Consider the following 26,929-nt stretch of genomic DNA (forward strand, 5'->3'; position numbering starts at 1 on the left):
TGTTGCAAAGAGTGCATTTCCTGCGCAGGACACCCCTTCTTGGGCACAAGGGTGTCAGGATGTTTTAATTTACCTTGACTGGGATTACCTAGCTCTCTGGCAAAAGGTCTTTAATATATGCAAAGGAAGATGACACGTAGTTGTGAATGATGGCTTATGGCATTAACACACAGTCAAACTTCATTCTGATGGAAACGGAAGTCCAGAAGAGCAGGAAGAAACTATTGGGTTGGAAAAAAATGAAAGAGTATAGTAAATATACTATGATGGCCCTTTTATAAAGCCATGCTAAAAAGGGGCCTGTGTTGTCCCCAGCATGGGTCTTTCTTGTGAATTGAGGACATATATTAATGTGGCAATAAAACTGCCCCAGCTTCCATTTTTTTCAATTAATGGCAATGCAATAATTTCCCAATTATTGCGTGATTATTAGCACATGAGCCTTTATCGCCACTTATTTTGCAGGCAGAAAAGGATCACATACTAGCCACGTATTAATCAGTTAACACATAATGATGTTATGTGCAATCTTACATCTCGCCAAATCCTCTCAAATCAGAGTTCTAGGTGGGTTGCAAGCAGCATATCGCTAAACAGAGTTATCCATAAAATCATACATACTACATAGAATTGTACATGTTACATAAAATTATACATGCAATGTAATTATAAATGCAAGTTATCTAAAACAGCAAGTAACTACTAACATTGTTATTCTACAGAGTAAACATTTCTTATAATGTCGGAGTCTCCTTCAGCTCCTAGTAGGGTCTTCTTTTGAGTTCTATAGTGTAAGCATTTTTTTTTTTTTTAAGTTTGAGTCTCTTTTAAGATTCTATAGAATTTCTTGTAAGTTCCATAGAGTAGGCATTATGATTTAGCTGCGCTTATTAGTGCAGTGTAGCCCTGATTCTTTAAGGGGTGACTGCCGCTTGGTCAATCACCAACAGGTATCGTTTCCAGAATTGCGGCTTACAAGGACCCTAGGTGCCAGAAATGAAGGCCAGGGTTATACAGGCCTACATTCCCAGTGCCCAATGCCCTTCCTGACCTTCACCGCCCCCTTCAGCGTCACTGTGCACTGCTAACTGCCAGAGACCTAGGCGTTAGCCCCAGAGGCCGCATAGTGATGGATATTTTTTTATGACGTGTTAATTTGATTTTAATGGTGCAAGCAATTATCATAACACTTAAACCCAATTACACCAATTAAGTTAGGCGGCAGTAGGGCGGCTGTTGTAGAATCCAGCCCTACATGCCTACTTTCCATCACCGGACAACCCTCAAAGCTAAAAAATAAATTCTATGTTTTAGTGAGTAGGAACAATATCACAAAAACCACTGACATATGAAATAAAGCTGTATGTTTAATCATAAAAGCTGTGAAAGTGTACTTAATATCAGGGTGGTAGATCTCAGAATATGGACCCTTGAACCCAAATCTGGGTTTTATCATGAAAAATTTCACTTACTCATGCTCACGTCATAGACTTCCAACCCCAACCTAACTGTTCTTCACTATTTTTATATTACTTTTATTTATTTATTTCTTTATTCAATAAATAAGTTCAAAACCATTCTACTTATTTTAAAATTCTTCTAAACATCACACCGTTATTTTTTTTTTTCATTCAAAAACATCTTATTTCAATATTGAATCGACAGACTGCCCCATGTACTTCAAAAAGCCTTATGTTTCAAAAAAGCTTTGATAATAATTTTAAAAGGCGGCACTTATCTTTAAGACGCTAAAGAGAGTTTCAAGCGTTTCATGTACCCCGCCTCAAACTATTGAAATGGAGCCATTCCTTATTTAATCAGCTTCTTGGCTTAAAGTTTATTTTAATCCGACGTGGCCTGCGTTTCACGGAGCAGTCTTTGCACCCGCTGCATCAGGGAACTTAGCAACGGTATCTTAAAAAGCAGAGTAATCTCTTATCTGCCAATTCCAATCAACTTTTTTTGTGATATTGTGATTTTGTGATATTGAGTCTGTAATACTTTTAAACCACTAGAATTTTTCCTGTTAGCGAGTAGGTAGCCATAACTATCCTAGGACACCTGAACATGTAGTTCTTTCTAACTTGCGTTAGTGCTTACTAACTAACGTTAGCACTTACTACAGCTTAGTAAAAGGGCTCTTAGGATTGTGCTGGTAAAAATGGTTTTCATTTTTACATGTTGGTTTGATTTCAATTTGCTTTCTTTTGCTATGTTTTTAGCATGCTCTGATTTACTCCCTCTTCTATTAAACTGCATTAGCAGTTTGTAGTACAGAAAGTTGTGCTGAATGGCCCGCGCTGCTCCCGACACTCATAGGGCCATTCAGCGTGGTTCACCGTGCTAAAAACTGTTAGCGCAGTTTAATAGAAGAGGGCGTTAGTGTACAGTAGAAATTGTAGCGTACACAGCATTAAAACAAGACCTAATGAACTGGAAATGTACAAGACAAAGAGTGTGTCTGAATTCAAGAAAGCGTGGGATGGGAATTTGGGATCTCCTAGGGAGAGGAGGAGATATTGGGTGCTGCAGATGGGCAGACCCAATGGGTCATTTGGCCTTTATCTGCTGTCATGTTTCTGTGTTTCTATCCCTGGGATATAATATGAGTGAATAAGCGATTTGCTGAGCTACATTTCACTGAAAGCATTGAAAATATATTAAGGGGTCCTTTTACTAAGGCACGCTTGCCGTTTTAGTGCACGCTAAATGCTAACGCAAGCTAACATGTCCATTATATTCCATGGACGTGTTGGCGTGCGTTAGCATTGGCACGTGCTAAATGCTAACGCGCACCAATGCGTCCACAGGATATAATGGACATGTTAGCACGCGTTAGAGTTTAGCGTGCGCTAAAACGGCTAGCGCACCTTAGTAAAAGGATCACTATCCCCCTGTTTTATGAAGCTGCGCGGCAACGGCCCCGAAGCCCTTTAAATCTCTATGGGCTTCGGGGCTGTTACCGCAGCGCAGCTGTTAGCACGGCTTTGTAAAACAGGCCCTAAGTCATCATTTCTGTTATCTAGGGGATAAATGAAATAGCAAAAGCAGTGTATGGTAGATAAAGGACATTCAAACTTAAAAAAAACAACAAAAAATCTGAGCAAATCAATCACAATTAAAATTATGAGCAAGGCCATAAATTTTGATTCTAGAAATTTGAAATAAATAAAACTATTTTATGGAACACCTAAAATTTTTATGTATAAGGGTACAGTCATATATATCTCAAAAAATAATCAAGAAACGTACTGTATATTTGGTTTAACAGAAGGACTTGATTCATATCACATACAAAGACACACCGGACAAAAAATGATAAATAACAGAACGGAGAAAAAGAAACCTCACACACAGGCAGCCGGGACTAAACAAGTACCCTAAGCCACCTGTGTTTATATATTTAAGTAAGGAGTTTTTTTCAAACCAGTGATGGATTTTGAAAAATAAGCCTTTGAAGTGAATGAAAAGATATTTATATATTTATGTATAGAGTTTTTTTCAAACCAGTGATGATAGGGGTAGGTTACTTGTTTAGTCCCGGCTGCCTGTGTGTGAGGTTTCTTTTTCTCCGTTCTATTATTTATCATTTTTTTGTTCGATGTGTCTTTTGATGTGATATGAATGAAGTCCTTCTGTTAAACCAAATATACAGTACGTTTCTTGATTATTTTTTGGGACACGTAAAATTTTTCCGTATGTACACATATAAAGCTTGGGATTTATATAAATATACTGAGGTACATAGTAATGAAAATTTCTACTAACCTAACAGGACTGGTGCTCACATCAATGTCTTGAGCAGTAACAGCGCCTATAATGGTACCAACAGGAGTATCTTCATAGACTTCCATGGTGTAGAAAGGCTTGCTAAACACAGGAGGTTCATCCACATCTACAACATTGATCTTTACTGTTGCTGTATCTTTGAATGGACCAACTGAGTGGAACCGATGATCAAGGTGAACATTGGATGCTTCAACTTTAAATGTATAGGCTTTCTTTGTTTCAAAGTCTAATGGCTGTAGGAAACAAAAATAGAGGCGCTAGCTTAGATCAAAGACTTCAAAATAGAACTTGATCCTTTTTGACTTAATGGTTATATTATTTTACTACCACTCTAATTCAATAAAAACTACTGAACTAAAAAAAAAAAAAAAAAAGAGGTAAAGCTTTTAAATATTACGAGAAGACCATTTGGAGAATGGACTCCAACCTCATATGTGAATTTCAGTGTACTTCAAAATTTTAAAAATATTAATATATTGGATGTATGTCAACTTGCTAATGCTGGAGATGAAGAATGAAGGGGTGAATTTAAAAACAATTATCAGCATAATATCTGAAATTTAAATGTTGCATTCTAAATGGCATCTTAAGTCAATGCTAAAATTATTTTCTTAAAATGAAACTTGGACCACTGATTCACTGAGCTGAACTCATTAATGGCGCAGTGATTAAAGCTACAGCCTCAGCGCCCTGGGGTTGTGGGTTCAAACCCACGCTGCTCCTTGTGACCCTGGGCAAGTCACTTAATCCCCCCATAGCCCCAGGTACATTAGATAGATTGTGAGCCCATCAGGACAGACAGGGAAAAATGCTTGTGTACCTGAATAAATCCATGTAAACGGTTCTGAGCTCTCCTGGGAGAACAGTATAAAAAATTGAATAAATTAAAAAAAATTAATAATAATAGTCAATATTCAAACCAATTTAAGTGGACAGGAGAGAGTCCTACCCTTAAATCATGCTATGCGGCCTGGCTGCTAATATACAGTGGCATTTAAGTGGGCAGTGCAGCAAATATTGGTACTAACTGGACATTTTTAAAGTGGGCAGGAGATAGGTATTCTGGAGACAGAGCTGGAGAGAAGTAGGGTGTTATGCAGCTGCTAGCAATATTCAGTGCGGATGCCCACATAGCTAAGTGACCAAATAGGATCACAAAAAAGACCACTCTAACTTTGGTCACTTAGCTATGTTGGGGCTGGCAATGAATATCAGCCAGCTCCCACACAGTTTCAGGATAATGGCTAGGAGTGTGCCAAGATCACCCCTTCCTGTCATGTGATCTGATCCCCTCCCATCATAATTCTCCCTTCACCCAAAGGTCAACACCCTTACCCCCTCTTTTACAAAGGTGCGCTATGCTTTTTAACATGCGCTAAACGCTAATGCGTGCATGTTATCCTATGGATGTGTTAGCAGTTAGTGCCTTTGTAAAAGAGGGCCTTAGTGTTCACTCTACCTCCTCAAAAGCAGTCTTCGCTGATCCGCTTCCTCTCCCTCCCTTTCCCTAAGGTCAAAAAGTTCCCTGCCAAATCTTGGTCTGATCCCCCCCTCGTGTGGGCCAAAGTCCTACCCTCCTTATCCAATCCTCCATTCATCACCCTCCAACAAAGGCTTTTAATCCTAAATATTGACCCCCCCCCCCCTCCTGTAGCTCTCCAAGGTCTATCTTTAACATTCACGGTGATTTAGTACTCTCAGAGCAGAAGCAATACCCCCTCACTCCTGCCCACTGGAGCTCCATAGTCTTAATGGCTGCTATGATCTCCAGCAGCAGACTTGTGGTACCTGCTAGTATTGTGAGACTGCCACTTAAGGTTACAGATTAGGGGGGGGAAGGGGACTTTGTTTTGAGGAGGGTCAGATTTATAGGAACCTCACTAGATACACTTTTATACTTTCGCATTCTTAAAGTTGATGTACTCTGTATTTCCTCTAATTATCTGCATATTGTAACTCGCTGAATGTCCAGCTCTCTTGAATGTAAACCGCCTAGAAGTCGTAAGATTGTGGCGGTATAGAAAAATAAAGTTATTATTATTATGTGGGTCCCTGCTGAATATTGTCTTGGACTCACATAAGTTCCAGTGGCCAGCTTCAGTCTGGGCAGACTATATATTCAATGCCTGTGCCTGCACAAGGCCCAATATTGAATATCTATGGCTAATTTAATTTTTTTTAAATAAATGATGACTGTCACCAGCTGAATATTGACCAGATAATTCTTCTTATTAACAGGGTGGGATCAATGTCACCTCTGTGTGGGTAAGAGCAATATTCAGAACGCTATCCAGACATTGATCCCACCCTGTTAATATATCAGTCATCATTTAAAAAAACCCAACCATGATGGTTAAATGTTGATGCACAACTTTATAGGCAGTCAAAGATCAGGCGAGACCATAGACAAATATTAAGAAAAATGCTAAAAAATTATCTGATTATCCATAAATATGAACTTACCAAGTTCCAGAAAGGGCATTATAGGCCACTTCTAGATTTATGACTACCCTATGTTGATGTATTAAGGCAACTGACAACACTGATTTCAATGAGTAGAATCGTGGACTATACCACATTGATGTCAGTTGAAGCAAAAACTGACCTAAAATGTCCCTGCTGTTACCGCCATGGTCGGTTCTAAAAACTACGCTAGAGTTTTGTAAAAGATGGTCCTACAAAAAATACTAAACTACTTAATAATCATAAAAATAATATGTGTTAGAAGAACTGTGAGAAGAGAGTCAATTCCACTTGAGTTCTCTCATTTCTATTAGTTTCTATCTATAGTTAATGAAAACCCATGGCATTATAGAGAGACAAAATGCATTTACATCAACCTCCATATTCAATAAAAAGCACTAAAAATTGCAAAGCTAATTTAATTGAATAAGAAGCTAATTAGTGCTAATAATTAGCTACTTATTCAATTATTAGTGTTAATTAAAATCAATTACAAGTTAAGTTCATTTACTAAGGGCTCTTTTTACTAAGGTGTGCTAGCGTTTTTAGCGCACGCACAAGATTAGCATATTATTATGCATATTATTTTGTTATCCACCCTGGTTCAAAGTGGTTCAAACATATCTGGAGGTAAAAAAAAAATAATAATTTACAAGTTATGCACATAAATTTAGGCACAGATCTGCACCCAAATTTTAAGAATGAGTCAAAAAAGGAAGTAGAGAAAGGATCGGACATAGATCGATTGGGGGTGTTACTTTCAGTTACGCTCATTATGCGGGCATCCACACATACACTTACGTGCAGGCATTAGCACCACATGTTTCTTGGTGTAAATGGCCTTGCCTAAACTTAGGCCCTCTTTTACAAAGGCGTGCTAAGTGTTTTAGTGTGGATTTAGCGCATGCGCTAACCGCTAATGCATCCATAGGATAACATGCACGTGTTAGCGTTTAACGAATGTTTAGTGTGTGCTAATATTTAGCGTGCGCTAAAAAGCTTAGCGCACCTTTGTAAAAGAGGGGGTTAGTTGTGGTTCCCGGGCATAAGCACTATTCTATAATCTGTGCTTAACTTTAAGTGCAGCTTATAGAATAGTGATTTTTGTGCTGATTTTTGGGATACCATATATAGAGTTTATTATTTTTAAAAAATTTAGCACTGTTTTTGGAACCAACTTCCCAATAATATTCATCTTGATTTGAATTTTAAAGCTTTAAAGAGATGATTAAAGATCTACTTTTATCAGTAAGCTTTTGGGTCAGACATTCCTTAAAATGATATTTATTAAGAAAACATCAATGCACTTTATAGATGCTTTTTAGAAGGCTTATGGCACCTTTCCTCTCCCCCCCCCTTTCTTTCTTGAACAATAGTTTAAGTCTTTTATATATGCTATGAGATACATAATTTTTTTTAAAAGTCTAAAACCCCACCTAAATCAGCACTTGAACAATAAAAAAGTTCCGATAATCAAACAGGGTTTTAGACATATCGAAAAACACCTTTGGCCTTTTCACTGCCTCTGTATGCCCAGAGTGAAAAGGGGCATTTTTGGAGGAGTGGGTAGGGTGGGATGTGGGCCGACCTAGACTTAGTCGTCCGGCAGCCATATTCAAAAAGTTTGACAGGTTGCCTGGACGGACCTTATACATTTTGACTTAGACCAAGTCAAAACAGGTATAAGTTCGGGATCAGGCTGCCGAGCTGATCGTGGCTGCCGTGATCAGTTCAGCGGCCCAGGCAACCCTTCCCCCCGCCCAATTTCTCCTGCCGAAACCTGCAAACCCTCCCCCACGAATGATCACGGCAGGAGAGATGCCCAATCTCTCCTGCTGACACCTGTGAACCCCCCCCACACAAGTTTGCCTGCAAGAGGGATGCCCAATCACTCCTCCCGACACCCCCCTGAAAGTTTGCTGGCAGAAGGGATGCCCAGTCCCTCCTGCCAACACCCCCTACCCCCCAAAGGATCTTGGGATGCACCTGTAGGAGTGGCTTTAGGCACCTGAGCCAAAATTTTAGGTCCATCTCCCAGTGCATTCTGGGATGCACTGGGAGTGGCCTAAGATTCTGATTGGCCAGATTCCTTAGGCAACCCCCTCCCATAGGAGGGCTGACTTGTGACAGATAGTTTTATGTGCTATTTTTCTTATCTTTTGAGTGGATTAAAAATGTGGTTTTGAATTAGACATTTTTGTATCCCAGAGGGTGCATATTTATCGCAACAAAAGTTTTTTCTGCCTATGATGATTGGATGATGGAGTGGTTTTCCCCCACTGAGGCTTTTTCTTTCATTTTGCTATGTTTGCAGAACCTCTTTGTTAAGATTTATTTGTGGTTGTTCTAAATTTTTCTGACAGGAATATTTGATTTATTTTGATTGTTCATATTATCCCCAGTCTCTTTTTTCACTGTTTTTGTCAACCCTAACATAATACATTTGCACAGAAGCATGAACACTGCTGCTATAGCATGGGTGAGCTAGAAGGAAGAGAGTTGTGGGGAGAGGAACGGCTAAGTGATATGAAAGGAAGGGCACAGAGGGAGTGCAAAGGAAGAAAGTAATGTTTTGTAGAAGAAAGTAATCTGTATTATTTTGTAGAAGAAAGTAATCTGTAGTGTTTTGTAGAAGAAAGTAATCTGTATTATTAATCTTAAACTGTTTCATGTGCATAGAAAATTTAGAAATGTCAGCTAATTATGAAATCTAATTTTTTGAGAGCTTCTGATTCCTAAGTATAAAAAAAATGGTAATTAGAAGCTTTGAATTTTCTATATTCTTCAGCACAATGAATCAGTAGAAAATACTGCTTTGCTTCCTAAACAGAGAATTATCAAATAATGTATTACAGTTCTTTCACTTTCAACCTTCCATTCTATTTCCTTTTCTTAGGATGTTCTGACATCTAGTGGCACTAAGTAAGAATGCAAATGTTTTCTTTCAGTGTATTCTTCAACATCATTTTAAATGATTTGAAAATGGCATTGTTGCTAAGCATCATTTTATAAACCAATCACAGTTATTCGACTACACAAAATATGCTGTACCATTATATTATCTCAACAATTAGGCTAATTTTGAGATAAGGAAGGAACCATCCAGGAACTTCTGTGAGGCAACCTTTCCTGAATCGGATCACACTGACAAAACTACATTACTTACACAAACCCTATAAATTTATTTATTTTATTTATTTAAAAATTTATAAACCACTCTAAAGCATATATAAATATTGAAGCAGGCAAAATATCCCCAAAATAGACAAAAATCTGATGTTGATATTACTATATCAAATTAGAACTCCTACCATATTAAACATCTCTCAGCCCTAAGAGACATAGTATAGCCCCTAGTAGATCAATGACCTCCCTTTAAACATCACAAGAAGGCATCAATGAAAAGTTGGGTTTTTAACTGTTTCTTGAATCTCATATGATCTTTGCACAGTCTCAAATCCTCAGGAAATGAATTCCAAAACTTTTACATCAACCATAGAAAACATGGAGTTCTTCAGTCTTACATAATGGATTCTTTCTTCCCATTAATCAACCGCATCCCACCCTCTGATCTCAGCTTATGGGCTGGTTGATAAATTTCCCAAAGATTTTGGAAACATGCCAGAGAAGACAAATATAACACTTGGTGCACAGTCGAGAGCACTTTGTGGTATATTCGCTGTTGGACTGGAAGTCAATGCAAAGATTTAAAAAAACGGAGTGATATGTTCTGTCTTAGAGGTACCTGTTATCAATCTTGCTGCAGAATTCATTAATTGCTGCAGTGATTTACATTTCATCCTAGTCAAACCGAGATTCAACATGTTACAGTAATCCAACTGAGTCAAAATCAGAGCCTAGACCATGGATCAAAAATCAGTTGAGGAGGGCTTGTTTCAATCTGTACAAAATATGCAAATGAGCATAACCTCCCTGGAACATCTTAAGAATCTGCTTCCCCATCAAAAGGACAGAGTCTAGGGCAGGCTAACACCCAAAACAGTCATCTCTCTCTTCACCATCCATCGAGTTCCCAATGACCCAGAACATGTCTGGAAGTTTCTCTTCACATTCATTACTCACAGCCATAATCTGTCTTCCCCATATTCAATTGCAAACCATGATCATCCATCCAATTATTGACTTCAGTCATGTATGTAGAATTACAGAGCTTAGCTGTACTCCAGAGGAGAAGGAAGGGAATTTATCAAATCAACTATCTAATAAACTTCAAAATGAAAAAGAGTTCAGCAGAGATGCTAAGTCTTACTCATTAGGAGTGTCACACTTATTTGAATGTTTTCTTACTCTCATATTCTTTAAGCCCTATTTCTCGCTCATCAGAGCATCAACACCAGTGCACTGGTCTTGAACAATTTTTCATGATAGGCAAGCCTTATAGAAGTAAACTAAGGGCTAGATTCACTAAGCAAACCGATCGTGTTTGCGATCCCTTTGCGACCCGATTTCCCTCCGACCTGATTCACTAACCTGTGTACTGATCCGATTCTGATCTGTGCATGCAAATAAGGAGAAATGGCATGCAAAGTAGGCAGGGCCGCGATTCACAAAAAAAAAAAAAAGAGGGACACCGACTGGGCTGGCCGATCCAAAAACAAGCGACTGCTGAGGACCAGTTGCTTGTTGTCACCCCTAGGCACCTAGCTGGCTTGGTTAGTGCGTTTGGGCAGTAACAATATTCTCCCCAGCGTGCCATCTAAAGCTTGAGGGTCCCCCTCAGGTCTTTTATCCAGGCTAGGCAACTGCCTAACAGCGCAAGCACAGGTAAGAGATGCAGTCTCTCCAAAACAGACACACAGACAGAATGGCTTTGAAACAAAAATAAAGGTTTTATTCCGGCCACTGGCTAGATAAGCTTCAACCCTTTGGTTATAGTTCTTGTATACTTCACAAGCAAGATTCCTGAAATACATTCAATTCAATAGCCCAGGGTTTCTGCCCTGGAAACAGTCTTTGCCTAAGCAAATATTTTTATAATTCCAACCTCCAGTTTGCTGCACTGGCATGGACAAAAAAGATGGAAAAATAAAACAGCAAAAAGAACTAAAAATGAAGATTTCACTAACACAGATGAAACCTTGGTTATGCTTCCTAGCAGGTTTTAAGGAGTATACAGACAGGTTAATTTTGTCCAGGTAGTTTCTCTTATATTGGAGCAAAAAGAGTTAAGCAGTTCCTTAGGAGATAGTGAATCAAGTGAGTTAACCTAGCACATATAACACAGCCTTGAAACATCCAGCTTGCAGCTCCAGCTCTACTAGCACGCAGCACACTAATCAGCCCCAATGTGGGAAAAGGCTCCTGAATCTGACGACAGGCAAAATTCAAAACATTTTCTCTGCTCAGTAACACTCTTCAAAAAGGATTGTGCTATCATACACAGTAAACCAGAATCATATAGCAGTAAGCAGGAAAGTTAAGGCCAAATCTAAACTTATAGTTTTAGCTGATTTGCATGGCTTCAGCTGGTTCCTGAAACTCTGGTATGCCTGTATTAACTTCCATAGCTTCAGGCTGTGGAAGAAAATCGGATCCTGCCTCTTGCATGTCCCAGTCAGAAGGGAAATCTCTGGAAGGGGGCTCACGCTGAACTTCAGCTGAGCTCCTGGACTATCTGTGCTCAGATCAGTTTTCCATTGCCTGCCCCCAGCTTCCTTCCTGGTGTGCAACTTCCTGGGCTCTGCAGCTCTTGTACCTCTCTTGTCCCTGTCTCTTCCCGTCTCCGTCTAACTTCCTGTACACTGACCTGGCCTTTTAGGAGTTCAAAGCCATGCCCCCTAAGCCAGGGCTGGATAACAGGACAGGACTACATACCTGCCACAGTGCAAATCCTGGCTTATTCAGAGACAAAAGCTCTGAATTAGCTCTGGATTTGTCACATTGTGCAAAAATTGTGCTCTCAGCCCCAATTCTCCTGCCTTTTCCTGCCCTGCTAAGCCCCGATTCAGCCTCGATTCTCCTGCCTTTTGCCGCCCTGCTCAGCCCCGATTCTCCTGCCTTTTGTCGCCCTGCTGAGCCCTGATTCAGCCCCGATTCTCCTGCCTTTTGCCGCTCTGCTCAGCCCCAATTCAGCCCTAATTCTCCTGCCTTTTGCCGCTCTGCTCAGCCCCGATTCTCCTGCCTTTTGCCACTCTGCTCAGCCCCGATTCTCCTGCCTTTTGCCTCTGCTCAGCCCTGATTCAGCCCCGATTCTTCTGCCTTTTGCCGCCCTGCTCAGCCCTGATTCAGCCTCAATTCCCCTGCCTTTGGCTGCCCTGCTCAGCCCCGATTCTCCTGCTCTCAGCCCTGATTCTCCTGCTTTTTTATGCCCTGCTAAACCCCAATTCTCCCAGATTCTCCTGCCTTTTTCCGCCCTGCTTAGCCTCGATTCAGCCCTGATTCTCCTGCCTTTTGTCGCCCTGCTCAGCCCCAATTCTCCTGCCTTTTGCTGCTCTGCTCAGCCCCAATTCTCCTGCCTTTTGCTGCCCTGCTCAGCTCTGATTCAGCCCCGATTCTCCTGCCTTTTACTGCTCTGCTCAGCCCCGATTCTCCTGCCTTTTGCCGCTCTGCTCAGCCCTGATACAGCCCCGATTCTCCTGCCTTTTGCCGCCCTGCTCAGCCCTGATTCAGCCCCAATTCTCCTGCCTTTTGCCACTCTGCTCAGCCCCGATTCTCCTGCCTTTTGCCGCCCCTTTACTCTCCTGCTCTGCCTCCCTTCCCTGCAGTGCGAGCCCATGGTTTTAACCCTCTTTAAACCCGCAGGTTAAAACCATGGGCTCATGAGTAAAAAAGTAAAATGAAAAAGCATGGACTGCAAACACATGCGCAGACCATCTACTGACAAAGTAGATGGTCTGTACATGCGACGGGATTGCTCTTCAGCAATCCGTGCAATCGGTTGGCGGCGTGCCTCCGATCGGCCTGCTTTGCATGCAGGCGCATTCAGAATCGGTCCACAGCCTTGGATTGCCCACGGATTGGATCCGTGGTCTTAGTGAATCTAGCCCTAAGTGGTCCAACCAGTAAGAAGAAATCTGAGCAAACCCTTCTGCCAATGGCTTCCCTTTGCCCTGTCCCTTTTTCCTTTACTGCAAGTACACATGCTCTGAAACTGATATACTGTACATACCTTTTCAACTACTGGGTGGAAGACAATTTTCAACTCAAATAATTTACCCAAATTTGCTCCCTACTTTATCTGTATTCTTTCAGAGGCTCCAAAAAAAAGCCAATATTATTTAATGCTGCCTTTATTCATTTGCAAAACAGTACTACACTTACATCATTCCAGATTTATATCCTGGATATACCAACTGAAAAATACCACTCCTTGGTGTGATAAATCTCACTATTTAAATGGTTCACCCTTGGCATCTTTGCTTCAGACAGAGGGTTATAACATGAAACTGGAAAGTCCCAACAATTGTTTTATACAGAGATTAAAATAATAGAACCCCAATATAGACTTCCTGCATGTAAATGTAATTCAGAAAACTTAGCAAACATCATAACGCTAAACTCATGTCAGCAAAAAAATATTATTTTATGAAAATTAATAGTTTTTTAGAAAACACTCTCAGTATAATAATCTGTATAAAAAAAAATTCACTGTGTGTTATCAACATCTGCTTATAAGAAACACATAGGGCCAAATTCTGTATATAGGATGTTTTGAGAATCGCACATGGGCGTCCTACAGAGAATCGCATCTGTCCTTACAGACAGATGCTTAAGCCCGCCTAATAATCTGATCCTCTAAAGGATGTCCATGTTACAGGCTCCGGTTAGAGAATTGGGTTACTACTGAGGTTATTGCAGCAAGGGGTCGCCTTGCCACAATAAGTTTAGCAGCAGCCCAGTCCCTCCTGCAGGAAACCCCACCCCGTACATCGCTGGCAGGAGGGATACCCAGTCCCTCCTGTCAGAACCCTACCCCACTTCCCCAAACATCATGAGCATCTCCCTACTGGACCCCTCTAGCCCCCACCCTGGACCACCCTACCTTAAAACGTTGGCCGGATGGAGGCATCCTTCCTGCCTCCAACTGGCTGGCCCACCTTCCCCCTTCCCGGTGCATTATGGGATACAGCAGGGAAGGGTTTTAGGCCCTGATTGGCCCAGGTGCTTAAGGCCCTTCCTGTAGGAGTGGCCTTAGTCACCTGGGCCAATCTTAGGCCCCATTTTCAGTGCATTCTGGGATATACTGGGAGTGGCCTAAGATTCCGACTGGCCAGATCCCTTAGTAGGAGAGTGGCAGCTGGAGTTAGAATCGTTGTGGAATTATTGTGGAACAGGATGTAAAACACGCTTACAAGCTGAGTATTTTTTGTGCTTTTGCTATGCTTTTAGACTATGCTGTGGTTTTTCTACTGACTTTGATGCAACAGAGGTTTCTCTGTCTTAGTTGGCATGAATATTCTACTGGTATGTTTCTTAAATAACTGATTTTTTTTTTTTTTGCCTTTCTAATTTATTCCCCATATAGATTCTATGACTGTTTACAAGGACTATTGCTGGTGAATTCCATGATTATTGACATTTTTGGCGGTGTTTTTTTTTTTTTGCATATGTCCATTTTTGATAGTTCTCCTATTGTTGGTTTCTAACACAGAAGGAGATGTTCTGCATTCAAGTGAAGTTTTTTCTTATCAATGATAAGTGAACTCACTGTATTTACTCGAATATATGTCAATCCGAATATAAGTCGAGACCTCTTCCCTAAAAAGGAGGAATAATGGTCGACTTGAATATAAGTCGGACGGCTTAATATTCAAGTGCCCTGCCCTGTCAGGCTCTACGGATAATGATGTCACCAAAACTCATAAAAGAGGGAAGAAACCCTAACAATAGAAAACTAATCTTCCCTAACCCTACAGCAAGGGTGAGGGGAAGAGACAGTTATAAACCACTAAAACCTAAAAAATGATTAATAATGTGTGATGAACGGGGAGCCCTCAGTCACACAACTCGCAACAGGGTTTACACAACCCCTGATGCACCAGCTGTCACATCAATGTGCCCATATGAGCATAGACTGTGAAACATCCTCGGATTCACCCGAAAGTGATTGAATGTGTATCAGTGCACCAAAAAATGTGCTAAAAGTGCAAAAAATAATCAACAAGTAGTATAAACTGTCTCTGTCTTATCTGAGAGTGCAGAAGCTGGTGCATCATGGTTGTGTAAACCCCGTTGCGAGCTGTGTGACTGAGGGCTCCCCGTTCATCACACATTATTAATAATTTCTTAGTTTTTAGTGGTTTATAACTGTCTCTTCCCCTCACCCTTGCTGTAGGGTTAGGGAAGATTAATTTTCTATTGTTAGGCTCTACGGATAGGCAGACTAGATGGGCCATTTGGCCTTTATCTGCCATCATGTTTCTATTATTTCTGTTTCCTGCCAGGCACTGCACCCAGCCCCCTTCCTGCCAGGCACTGAACCCGGCCCCCTTCCCTCCCTCCCCTGTCAGGCACTGTGCCCAGCCCCTTCTCTCTCTTCCTTGTCAGGCTCTGCACCCAGCCCCCTTCCCTCTCTCCCCTCCGGCAATAAGGCAAGACATTGGGAAAGCATCTCTGCAGTCTATCTTGAGTCAAGTACCATCTACAAAGGAAGAAAGATGGTAGTCCTTATTGCATAGAAGCCTTCATTGCACCCTGTGTCCTTCTACAACAGCAAGGTCTGGACAGTAGAAGAATTCAAGCCTATTTATTTATTCTAATGATTTCTTACCTACATGATCTTAACATTCTTGGCAAGTTACAGATTTAGCATACATAGGGGCCCATAATCAAAAAACCCAGCCCCCTTCCCTTGTCAGACTCTGCACCCAGCCCTCATTCCTGCCCTGTCCCTCGTACCTCCTCTGCCGATCCCTGGTGGTCCAGAGGTGCAGCGGGCAGGAGCGAGCTTTCCGTGCTACTGCCCCGCTGCTAACCCAGTTGGTCTGTGGCTGCGGTGAGATCGGGTTTCTTCAGCTGCTGAGCGGCACCAAGCAAGAGCACGCTTTAGTGCTCCTGCTTGGCACTGAGCAGCTTCCTGACTGACTCCTGCGAATTCCTGTTTGCCCATTTCTCAGGTCACACTCAGTCGCCTCATGTTCAAATCTGTTTTTAAAATGTTTTGAATGGAGCCATAAAAGATGTTCAGGTTCTCAGAAATTTCCCTAATAGTCAGTTGCTTACTATTTCAACATTCTCTGGGTTTTTTTATGTTGAAGAACGTCCTGATCTCTCCTTATCTTCAACCGATTCACAACCATTATGAAATTGCTAAAACCACTTGTAAGCTGTCTTCATGGTCACTACAGCATCACCATAAACTAATTTTAACATTTTGTGTTTCTTTAGCACTTTTATTGCAGTTTGAAACAAAATTTCATGTTTTTCATGATCTGTGATTTATGGCACACATTAAAACACACCTTCTCTCAACTATAGCTCACAGCTGACTGACTGCACTGCACAAGTTGAAACTTGTTACACACTGTTACTAAGGTTTGATATGTCGCTTCTCATATTGAAGATCCCTGCCTTTCTGCTGGATGGCACTCGGCAGAAGCATTCACCGTAATTTTTTATCACACCTCGCTATGACAGTCTGTGCAAGCAAAAGGCCTCTTATAAAATGACCTGGTTTATACAAGTTTGCACATTGACAAGTCAGCATTTCTATGCCTAATGGTTAGGCTGGCCCTGGAAATAGAAAACTGTTTAATATCACTAGTTTGGTACCACCTAAGGGCCAGCTGTACTAAACATTTGTTCTAGGGAAACTAAAGAAACCTTTGGCCTTAAAAGAATTAGAGGGGCATAATCGAAAGGGACGTCTAAGTCCGTTTACGTCCATCTCGCAAGTCGTCCAAAGTTAAAAAGAGCCTAAGACACATTTTTGAAAGAGACATCCAACTTTTTTGTACTTTTGAAAATCGTCTAATTATACGTCCTGCTGATCTGATCATCCAAGCCGCTAAATCGTCCATCTTTATACCACATTTCCGGCCAACTTTCCGTCTAAGCCCAAAACACCTAGAACAAGCTCTGTTGGACGTGGGAGGGGTCTGCAAAGTGATGGATTGAACACCCAGACATGCCATTTAAATAGTGGGGTACTTTACAGGGCAGTGCTGTGAACTTCACAAAAAGGGTGCCATGGCTTCTCCTCTCTACAGCTCCCTTATAGGTTACGGTGAGCAGGGCCGGATTTAGATGAAAAGAGGCCCTAGGCTATTCCACTTATGAGGCCCTTTCACCTCCCATTTAAGTTTGTAAATTACAAGAGAGATAATAAAATACATCATTATTATGATATATATCAATATGTTAAATGAAACATGCTGTTTTTGGTACTAACCTTTATAAAAAATGTGACACGGATAATAAATTTAAAAAAGTCGAGAACACTTATTTGGACATTTATTCTCAGCACCATATATAGTACTTGTAACAATAACTAATCAAACATAACACACAACATTGCCCCTTCCTATGTCCATAGTGTACCCAGTGCGTCCTTCCTCACCTCACCCCCCCTCCGATGCTCGCTTGCCTCCCATCCCCCTTCCATTGAACACCCCCCATGCCATCCTGCCTGCCTGCCTTCCATTAAACCCCCCCCACCCCCCCTCCGATGCCAGCCTGCTTGCCTCCCATCCCCATCCCCTTCCACTGAAACCCCACCCCCACCCCGCCCCGATGCCAGTCTGGGCTGCCCTGTCCTGATGGATCCACGTTTGCCTCTCTTCCCGCGGGGCTGGGCTTTGCCCAGCTGTTTCCGGACTGACATATCTCCCTCCCCGATCCTCCTCCCAGGGTGAGAAAAAGAAAGGGAGAAGCCGAGTCAGCGCCCCTTTGCGGCCGGAGCCGGTTCCGATCCCGAAGCATAGAATTTCTCCTTATTTTCGGTTCAGTGTTTTAGTGTTCACTGTTTTTAGAATAGTGTAATTTTAATTTTGCTAACAATTTGAATGTAGGCCCCTCTTGATCTTGAGACCCTAGGCTGAAGCCTAGTTAGACTATAGGACAATCCGGCCCTGACGGTGAGCCCCCAAACCACCTCCAGAATCCCCTAGACCCACTTCTCTACCACCCCAATAGCTCTTATGGATTCAGGAGCCACTTATATGCTAGTAAAAAAGGGTTTTGGGGGTGTATAGGGGAGTGCACATGTTTAAGTATTAATGCAGTGATTACAGGGGCTTATGGGCATGGGTCCTCCTCTCAATGGGTCCCTAACCCACCCCCAAGATGACTTAAGCTGCCTCTGGGCTGGACGCCTAGGCTTTCCTATGCTAGGTGGCCAGGTGATGATGGCCTGGAGGCTGAAATTTAAAGTTGTGAATACAATTTTTATGGGGGTGGGGTGGGGGTTGGTGATCACTGGGGTAGTGTGTGGGGGTCTGTGTTATGTGTTTGCAGTGCTTATCTGGTGAGTTTAGGTGGGTTTTTGTGACTTAGACCATGTTTTACATGGTCTAAGTCACAACGTCCAAGTTCCGTCTAGACTCTGTTGTAAAACTTTTGGTAATAAATGCTGTACGACTAATTCTAAGCCGGCCCATGTCCCGCCCAACACCCGCCCTCGACACGCCTCCCGAAACGCCCCGTTTAGCTTTGGACATTGAGCGGCACTATGAAGGTCTCTCTAGGTCGTTTGTAAATACGTCCAAAACCCGGTTTTATTCTCGGCGCTTGGACGTTGTTGAGAAATGTTCGTCCAAGTGCCGACTTAGGCCGGTTTTTGGACATTTTTCTCTTTCGATTATGAGCCCCTTAATGTTTAAATGTTAATAATAATTTATTCACAGCTTATACTAAAGCTATTTAAGCTATTTAAATTAATTCAGTTAAAACAAGCAAATGCTGTTTTTTTCCATGCACTGAATTTTATTTTTACATAGATATTCAATAATCAGCCACATAGTGGTGCTATATTATACCAAAAATTATACTTGAACAACAGAATGCTGCTCTTGCACTGCTTATATGTAGAAGTGCTGTACATAACAAAAATAATTAAAATAGTGATATCTCATTTTATACAGATATATTAGGCAAATAGTTGTACCTACTCTATGATTAGCATACTTTAGCTAAAAAGTAGTTTCTAAAAGTATGTATTATATGTTGAGCATGTATGTATTATATGCTTGCATATTTTAAAATCTGGGCAAAGTGCAATCAAAATTACATTATATATAAGGGGACAAATTCTATATATGGCACCCAAAAAAATTGTTATTGATCAGCAGGGCGCTTAGCACAATTCTATAAAAGACATCCATTATATATAGAGAATTATACTTAGGGCTAGACTCACTAATCTGCTTCTCCATGGCCGATCTGTGGCAGGCCGACCAATTCACCAAGGCTCAGCATGCAAATGAGGGCAATTGGAGGAACGCCCCCCACCGACCACATGGATCGCTTCTGAGCAATCCTGACGCATGCACAGACCATCTGCTTTTCCTGTAGATGGTCTGCACATGCTCTCTGGAGTATCCCTGGGGGAGGGGGTGGGGTGAATACGAAAGCTAGGACAGAGTTTAGCCAGGTTAATGTTGAGCACCGACAAAGGGGTTGCCAGCACTCATTCAAGGCCCATAAATGTGCTTCAGATGCTTTAAATGGCAGAAAAGGAGAAAGGAGCTCATAACAGGCCTTGCACGGCACTTGGGAAACTTGCAGGGACGCTGGATTTTGCCGCCCCGATTCTTCTGCTCTCGGGCTTGTACTGCGAAGAAGGGCAGCAGAGAGCAGGGTGGCCAGAGCAGGAGAATCAGGGCAGAGAGCAGGGTTTTAGCACAAGCGACTGGTCCTCATTTGCATGCTCAGTACACAGGTTAGTGATCAGTACACAGGTTAGTGAATCAGATCGGAGGGAAATCGGGCCACAAACCGATCGTTACACGATCGGTTTGCTTAGTGAATCTAGCCCTTAGTGCTTATATACTATACACTTCTCCCTCTGTATTCACGGTTTCAGCATTCATGGTTTCGATTATTCACAGTTTTTAGCTGGCTGGCTCCTCCCACCAAATTACATCAGCTTGCATAGAGAAATTGCTGATTCCAAGCGTTTACAGAAAAAAATTGCTGATTCCCAGCACTTTCTTCACCGTGTTTTGCCTTTCCTTCAGGAACAGGCCAGGTCTCCCACCATGTTATTTGCGGTTTCACCATATTCACAATGGTTTTTAATAGAAAACAGCGAATAACATATGAAAAAGTTATTCACGGGTTTTCTGTATTTGCGGTTTTGTTAATCCCCTATCACAGCGAATATGGAGGGAGAAGTTCATAGAGAATTACTTAGTGCTTATATATAGAGAATTGTGCTTAGTAACCATTTGCAACATAACATTTAGGTGCATTCATTTAGAGCAGGGGTAGGGAACTCCGGTCCTCGAGAGCCGTATTCCAGTCGGGTTTTCAGGATTTTCCCAATCAATATGCATTGAAAGCAGTGCATGCAAAGAGATCTCATGCATATTCATTGGGGAAATCCTGAAAACCCGACTGGAATACGGCTCTCAAGGACTGGAGTTCCCTACCCCTGATTTAGAGTAAGGATAACCAGGACCAAATAGCTGTGCCTGTTAAGCGTGAATTGGGAATATTCTATAACAGTGTGCTTACTTTTAGGAATGCCCATGATCCATCCATGCTTCTCCCCTCCTCTCCTTTCTGATTCTGCGCACTAGAAGCATCTCACACCTCTTCATAGAATGCGCCTACAAAGTTGTGCACGTAACTTTTAATTAGAGTCAATTAGGTTTTAATTGCCAATCAGTGCTAATTGGCTTGTTACGGTAATTAAAATGGCCACCCTAACTCTATTTCGTGAACAAAAGGCCCAGGATACACAAAACCCCCGATCAGCACTCAACCTTGATCCAACAACCCCTGATCAGCATTCCACCTCGATCAACACCCAAAGTTATATTCTCCTATCAGGTGACCTCTCTTTTCCAAGGAAGCACAGAATTGCAAGACTGGAGGTGGGATTTCTCCATTATGTTTCCGTTTGCCTCAGCTTCCCCAACTTTGCCACTTCAGTCTCTAGAGATTCTCTGAGAACTAGGAGCTCTTTGCACTTATGGTTTATTTATTTATTTCCTACCCTTACCCAATGTGGGTTACAAAATTACATATTTATTTATTTATTTAAAGGATTTCTTAACCGCCTATAACTAGGCGGTTTTACCCAAAAACAATCATATAAAAATAAGAAACATACAGTACATATTATACAAACAATAACAACAGTTCCTTCATATCAGCCATATTTTACGGTACTCGACAGCGTATCAATACAAAAACATTCATAACCCATAGAAAACATTTACTGAAATGCTTCTACAAATAATGTGGTTTTCAGAAGTTTCTCAAACTTCTGAAAATCTACAAGAGCTCTTAGTGGTCCAGTCAACTTATTCTACAGTGTTACTCCCATGAAAGAGATAGCGGAAGACCTAGTACAACATAAGTTACAAACAATAAAATCCGAACTCCGAAACACCTATGACCTTTTACCAATTGGGAGATAATCATACATGTGGTACTTAATGCAAAAGATTAGATAGCACTTATTTTGCTATTGGACTACTTAGTATTGATGAGTTGTTTAATTATTTAAACTTGCCAAGTATAAATACATGAACAAATATAAGGAGCCTAAAAATAACTTGAGGCCAGATTCACTAAAGATAGCGATTCAATCGTTGTTGGCAGATTTTGAAACAGCGATTAATTCTTCACTGAGGATACAATGTAACAAATGCCCTTATTTGTCTCTTATGTGATGCCTCAGTTACACAGAACACTTCTGCAATAAAACTAAGTTGTAGAAACATCTATAAATTGTAACTCTGAATATATGTCAGGCATCCCATTGCAGAAGTGTTCTGTGTAACTGAGGCATCGGGTACATTGTATCCTCAGTATGAATGTTTTGATGACATCATGTTTGGGCACGGTATAACCACTAGGGGCTATCGATATGATGAACGCATCAGGTTCGCCTTGAGTGACGCCAGCACGGTGGGCACGTTGTTTCTACGTTACCATGTGGTGATGCTCTTAATGCACGGCAGCGGCCACGGTGTTAAAAATGGAGGAGCATCCGGCAAGCACTTTTCAGTTCAGGAGTAAAGCAGCTTGTCGTGCGCCAGAGAGAATCTAATCACTGTGAGTAGATATGTTGAGATTCTTAGGAACTTTTTGTTTGGGCGTGGTGGGTATTAATTCTAAATTTTAGAAAGGAATTTTAATAGTATAACACTGGCATGATGGTGGCCGATCCACATAGAAAATATATGGTTTTATTTTGATCCATACGTATGTTTTGATCCATACATATGTTTTGATCCATACGTATGTTTTTCCTTTTAGCAATACAGCAACAACTATTCCCTCTGATGAAGGTCAGAGGACTTAAACGCTCAAGTAAAAATGGAGCATCGGGTAGTTTGAATCTTGAGATTAGTGCTAGATTAGCAAATTGCTACTTAAGCTAAATGTTGCTGATGGTAAAAAAATGATAGTAATTTTACCAATGGAAGAGTTTTATAAATGAAACTAGTGTTTAAGCCCGTTACATTAACGGGTGCTAGAATAGATGTCTGTCTTTCTTTCTGTCTCTTTCCCTGTCCCTGTCTCTTTCTTCCCTCCCGCTGCCTATCTTTCTTTCTGTCTCTCTCACTGCCCCTGTCTATCTTTTTTTTCTTTCTTTCTTTCTTCCTGCCCCTGTCCATCTTTTTTTCTTTCTTTCTCTCTCTCTCCCAGCCCCGTCTATCTTTTTTTCTTTCTGTCTCTCTCCTTGCCCCATCTTTTTTTATTCTTTTCCTCTCTCTCCCTGTCCCCGTTCTCTTTCTTCCTTTCTTCCTCTCTCTCCCTCCCGCTGACTTTCTTTCTATATTTCTTTCTGTCTCTCTCCCTGCCCCGTCTATCTTTCTTTTTTTCTGTCTCCCTGCCCCGTCTGTCTTTTTTCTTTTTCCTCTCCCTGCCCTATTTTTTTCCTTCTTTCTTTTTCTCTCTCTCCCTGCACCCTGTTTCTTTCTTCATTTCTTTCTGTCTCTCTCTCTCCCGCTGTCTATCTTTCTTTCTTTCTGTCTCTCTCCCTCCCGCTGTCTTTCTTTCTTTCTGTCTCTGTGCCCAGACCCTCACTGAAGCCACCTTCCACCTGTGCCAGCTAAGGGATCCCTTGCCCTTTCCTCAATCCAGCTGTGGCCAGCTGCCCGCACACACCTGCCCAGCTACACAATGGGCAAACACTTCACGTCTCCCCTCCGGACCCCGTTTGCTCACCCTTGGTGCTGGATCGCCACCTGATGCTGCTCCGCAGGAAGCTCATGAACTGCTGGGCCATGGTGAACCAAACCAAGCCCCAGCACGCACTTCCACACTCCTACGCACTTTCACTTTTTCTGGGGCGGGGCAGCAGAGCTCCTTTAGCCTCGCTTGCCGAGGTGGTGGTGGCCCACCCCATCTATGTACTCTCTCTCTCCTACCTGTCTATCTAACTGGGGGTCCGCTCACATTCCCGCTGTCTTCTAACTCATTTCCTGTACCCTCTTCTGCTCTTCCCGGCCCTGATCTTCCTAGCCTCTTCTGCTCTTCCTGGCCTCTTCTGCTCTTCCCAGACTGCTGCCTCATCTTCAGAATTGCCAGGAGCCCCGGAGGGATCGCTGCAGAGCTGCGATTAAACTTTCTGTCTGCCCTGGGATTGCAACACCCCCCTCATACTTCCACCCGGGGCGGTCCGCCCTCCCCCCCTTGGTAGGCCTGGTCGTCACTGGATCCGGCCGAGGGAGGGCAATGGTGAAACCGCCGCAGGCAGAGTTCTACTCTACTGCGCATGCGGCAGCATGGAGGCACGGACGCATGGAGTTTGAAGTGCGCATGCATGCTAAGGGTTTTATTATAGCAAATTACATATTATCAAGCATTAGTGAGTAAGAGATACACAATAGTAAGGCCAGTTTAATGAATTTTAAGTAAGAGACACACACCAACTTTAATGAATTTTAAGTAAGAGATACACACTAACAGTTATACATAAAACTAAAAAAACATTCACAAGATAAGGGAAGGGAGGGAGGAATTGGTATAGATGATTATTGTTTGAAAAGTGGACAAAATATGGGCTTGGAATAATGTATGTTATGTGAGGTCCTATGCACTGAAAATTGTCAACAGTGTATGATATACCTTCCTCCTATTTGAACACTTGAGGGTTGTTTTGATGGGGTTTGTTATGAAAAAGAGGAAAAGTGATACATTTGATTTAATTAAATAAAGAAAAATTTTAAAGGCTCTCTTTGAGCTAAATATTATATCTAGATGAATATGTAAGACAGTTATCGACAGGTCTGCAGCAGTCAGGTTTTAGGCTAGTAAAACCATAGTAACATAGTAGATGACGGCAGATAAAGACCCGAATGGTCCATCCAGTCTGCCCAACCTGATTCAATTAAATTTTTTTTATTTTTTATTTTTTTAAATTTTTTCTTCTTAGCTATTTCTGGGCAAGAATCCAAAGCTTTACCCGGTACTGTGCTTGGGTTCCAACTGCTGAAATCTCTGTTAAGACTTACTCCAGCCCATCTACACCCTCCCAGCCATTGAAGTCCTCCCCTGCCCATCCTCCACCAAACGGCCATACACAGACACAGACCGTGCAAGTCTGCCCAGTAACTGGCCTAGTTCAATATTTAATATTATTTTCTGATTCTAAATCTTCTATGTTCATCTCATGCTTCTTTGAACTCAGTCACAGTTTTACTCTCCACCACCTCTCTCGGGAGCGCATACCAGGCATCCACTACCCTCTCCGTAAAGTAGAATTTCCTAACATTGCCCCTGAATCTACCACCCATCAACCTCAAATTATGTCCTCTGGTTTTACCATTTTCCTTTCTTTGGAAAAGATTTTGTTCTACGTTAATACCCTTCAAGTATTTGAATGTCTGAATCATATCTCCCCTGTCTCTCCTTTCCTCTAGGGTATACATATTCAGGGCTTCCAGTCTCTCCTCATACGTCTTCTGGCACAAGCCTCTTATCATTTTCGTCGCCCTCCTCTGGACCGCCTCAAGTCTTCTTACGTCTTTCGCCAGATACGGTCTCCAAAACTGAACACAATACTCCAAGTGGGGCCTCACCAATGACCTGTACAGGGGCATCAACACCTTCTTCCTTCTACTGACTACGCCTCTCTTTAAACAGCCCAGCATCCTTCTGGCAGCAGCCACTGCCTTGTCACACTGTTTTTTCGCCTTTAGATCTTCGGACACTATAACCCCAAGGTCCCTCTCCCCGTCCGTGCATATCAGCTTCTCTCCTCCCAGCATATACGGTTCCTTCCTATTATTAATCCCCAAATGCATTACTCTGCATTTCTTTGCATTGAATTTTAGTTGCCAGGCATTAGACCATTCCTCTAACTTTTGCAAATCCTTTTTCATATTTTCCACTCCCTCTTCGGTGTCTACTCTGTTACAAATCTTGGTATCATCTGCAAAAAGGCACACTTTTCCTTCTAACCCTTCAGCAATGTCACTCACAAACATATTGAACAGGATTGGCCCCAGCACCGAACCCTGAGGGACTCCATTAGTCACCTTTCCTTCCTTCGAACGACTTCCATTAACCACCACCCTCTGGCGTCTGTCCAACAGCCAGTTTCTGACCCAGTTCACCACTTTGGGTCCTAACTTCAGCCCTTCAAGTTTGTTCAACAGCCTCCTATGAGGAACTGTATCAAAGGCTTTGCTGAAATCTAAATAAATTACATCTAGCATATGTCCTCAATCCAGCTCTCTGGTCACCCAATCAAAAAAATCAATCAGGTTCGTTTGGCACGATTTACCTTTTGTAAAGCCATGTTGCCTCGGATCCTGTAACTCATTAGATTCAAGGAAGTACATTATCCTTTCTTTCAGCAACACTTCCATTATTTTTCCAACAACTGAAGTGAGGCTCCAGAGATTTGTTGAACAAGCCTTTAATAGGACTCGCCAGAACCTCTCTGAGCTCCCTTAGTATCCTGGGATGGATCCCGTCTGGTCCCATCGCTTTGTCCACCTTCAGTTTTTCAAGTTGCTCATAAACATCCTCCTCCGTGAACGGCGCAGAATCTACTCCATTTTCTTGTGCAACTTTGCCAGACAATCTCGGTCCTTCTCCAGGATTTTCTTCTGTGAACACAGAACAGAAGTATTTGTTTAGCACATTTGCTTTCTCCTCATCACTCTCCACATATTTGTTCCCAGGATCTTTTAGCCTAGCAATTCCATTTTTTATCTTCCTCCTTTCACTAATATATCTGAAAAAATTTTTATCTCCCATTTTTACATTTTTAGCCATTTGTTCTTCCGCCTGTGCCTTCGCCAAACGTATCTCTCTCTTGGCTTCTTTCAGTTTCACCCTGTAGTCCTTTCTGCTCTCCTCTTCTTGGTTTTTTTTATATTTCATGAACGGCAACTCTTTCGCCTTTATTTTCTCAGCCACTAGGCTGGAGAACCATATCGGATTCCTTTTTCTCTTGTTTTTATTGATTTTCTTCACATAAAGGTCCGTAGCCATTTTTATCGCTCCTTTCAGCTTAGACCACTGTCTTTCCATTTCTCTTATGTCCTCCCATCCTAACAGCTCTTTCTTCAGGTACTTTCCCATTGCA

At 41.9% G+C, this 26,929-nt stretch overlaps 1 protein-coding gene across 5 annotated transcripts in view; it reads right to left on the minus strand.

The window, feature by feature from the left end:
- Positions 1-26,929, minus strand: part of CDH12 (cadherin 12) — a 799,528-nt gene that overhangs the window by 77,106 nt on the left and 695,493 nt on the right. For all 5 annotated transcript variants that reach the window (XM_033935287.1, XM_033935284.1, XM_033935288.1 and 2 more), the window contains one exon: positions 3,769-4,022. In XM_033935287.1, coding sequence (XP_033791178.1) covers positions 3,769-4,022 — 254 coding nt within the window. The remainder of the gene's footprint in view (positions 1-3,768; positions 4,023-26,929) is intronic.

This window comes from Geotrypetes seraphini, chromosome 2 (assembly GCF_902459505.1).
Source record: "Geotrypetes seraphini chromosome 2, aGeoSer1.1, whole genome shotgun sequence".
NCBI classification, from domain to species: domain Eukaryota; kingdom Metazoa; phylum Chordata; class Amphibia; order Gymnophiona; family Dermophiidae; genus Geotrypetes; species Geotrypetes seraphini.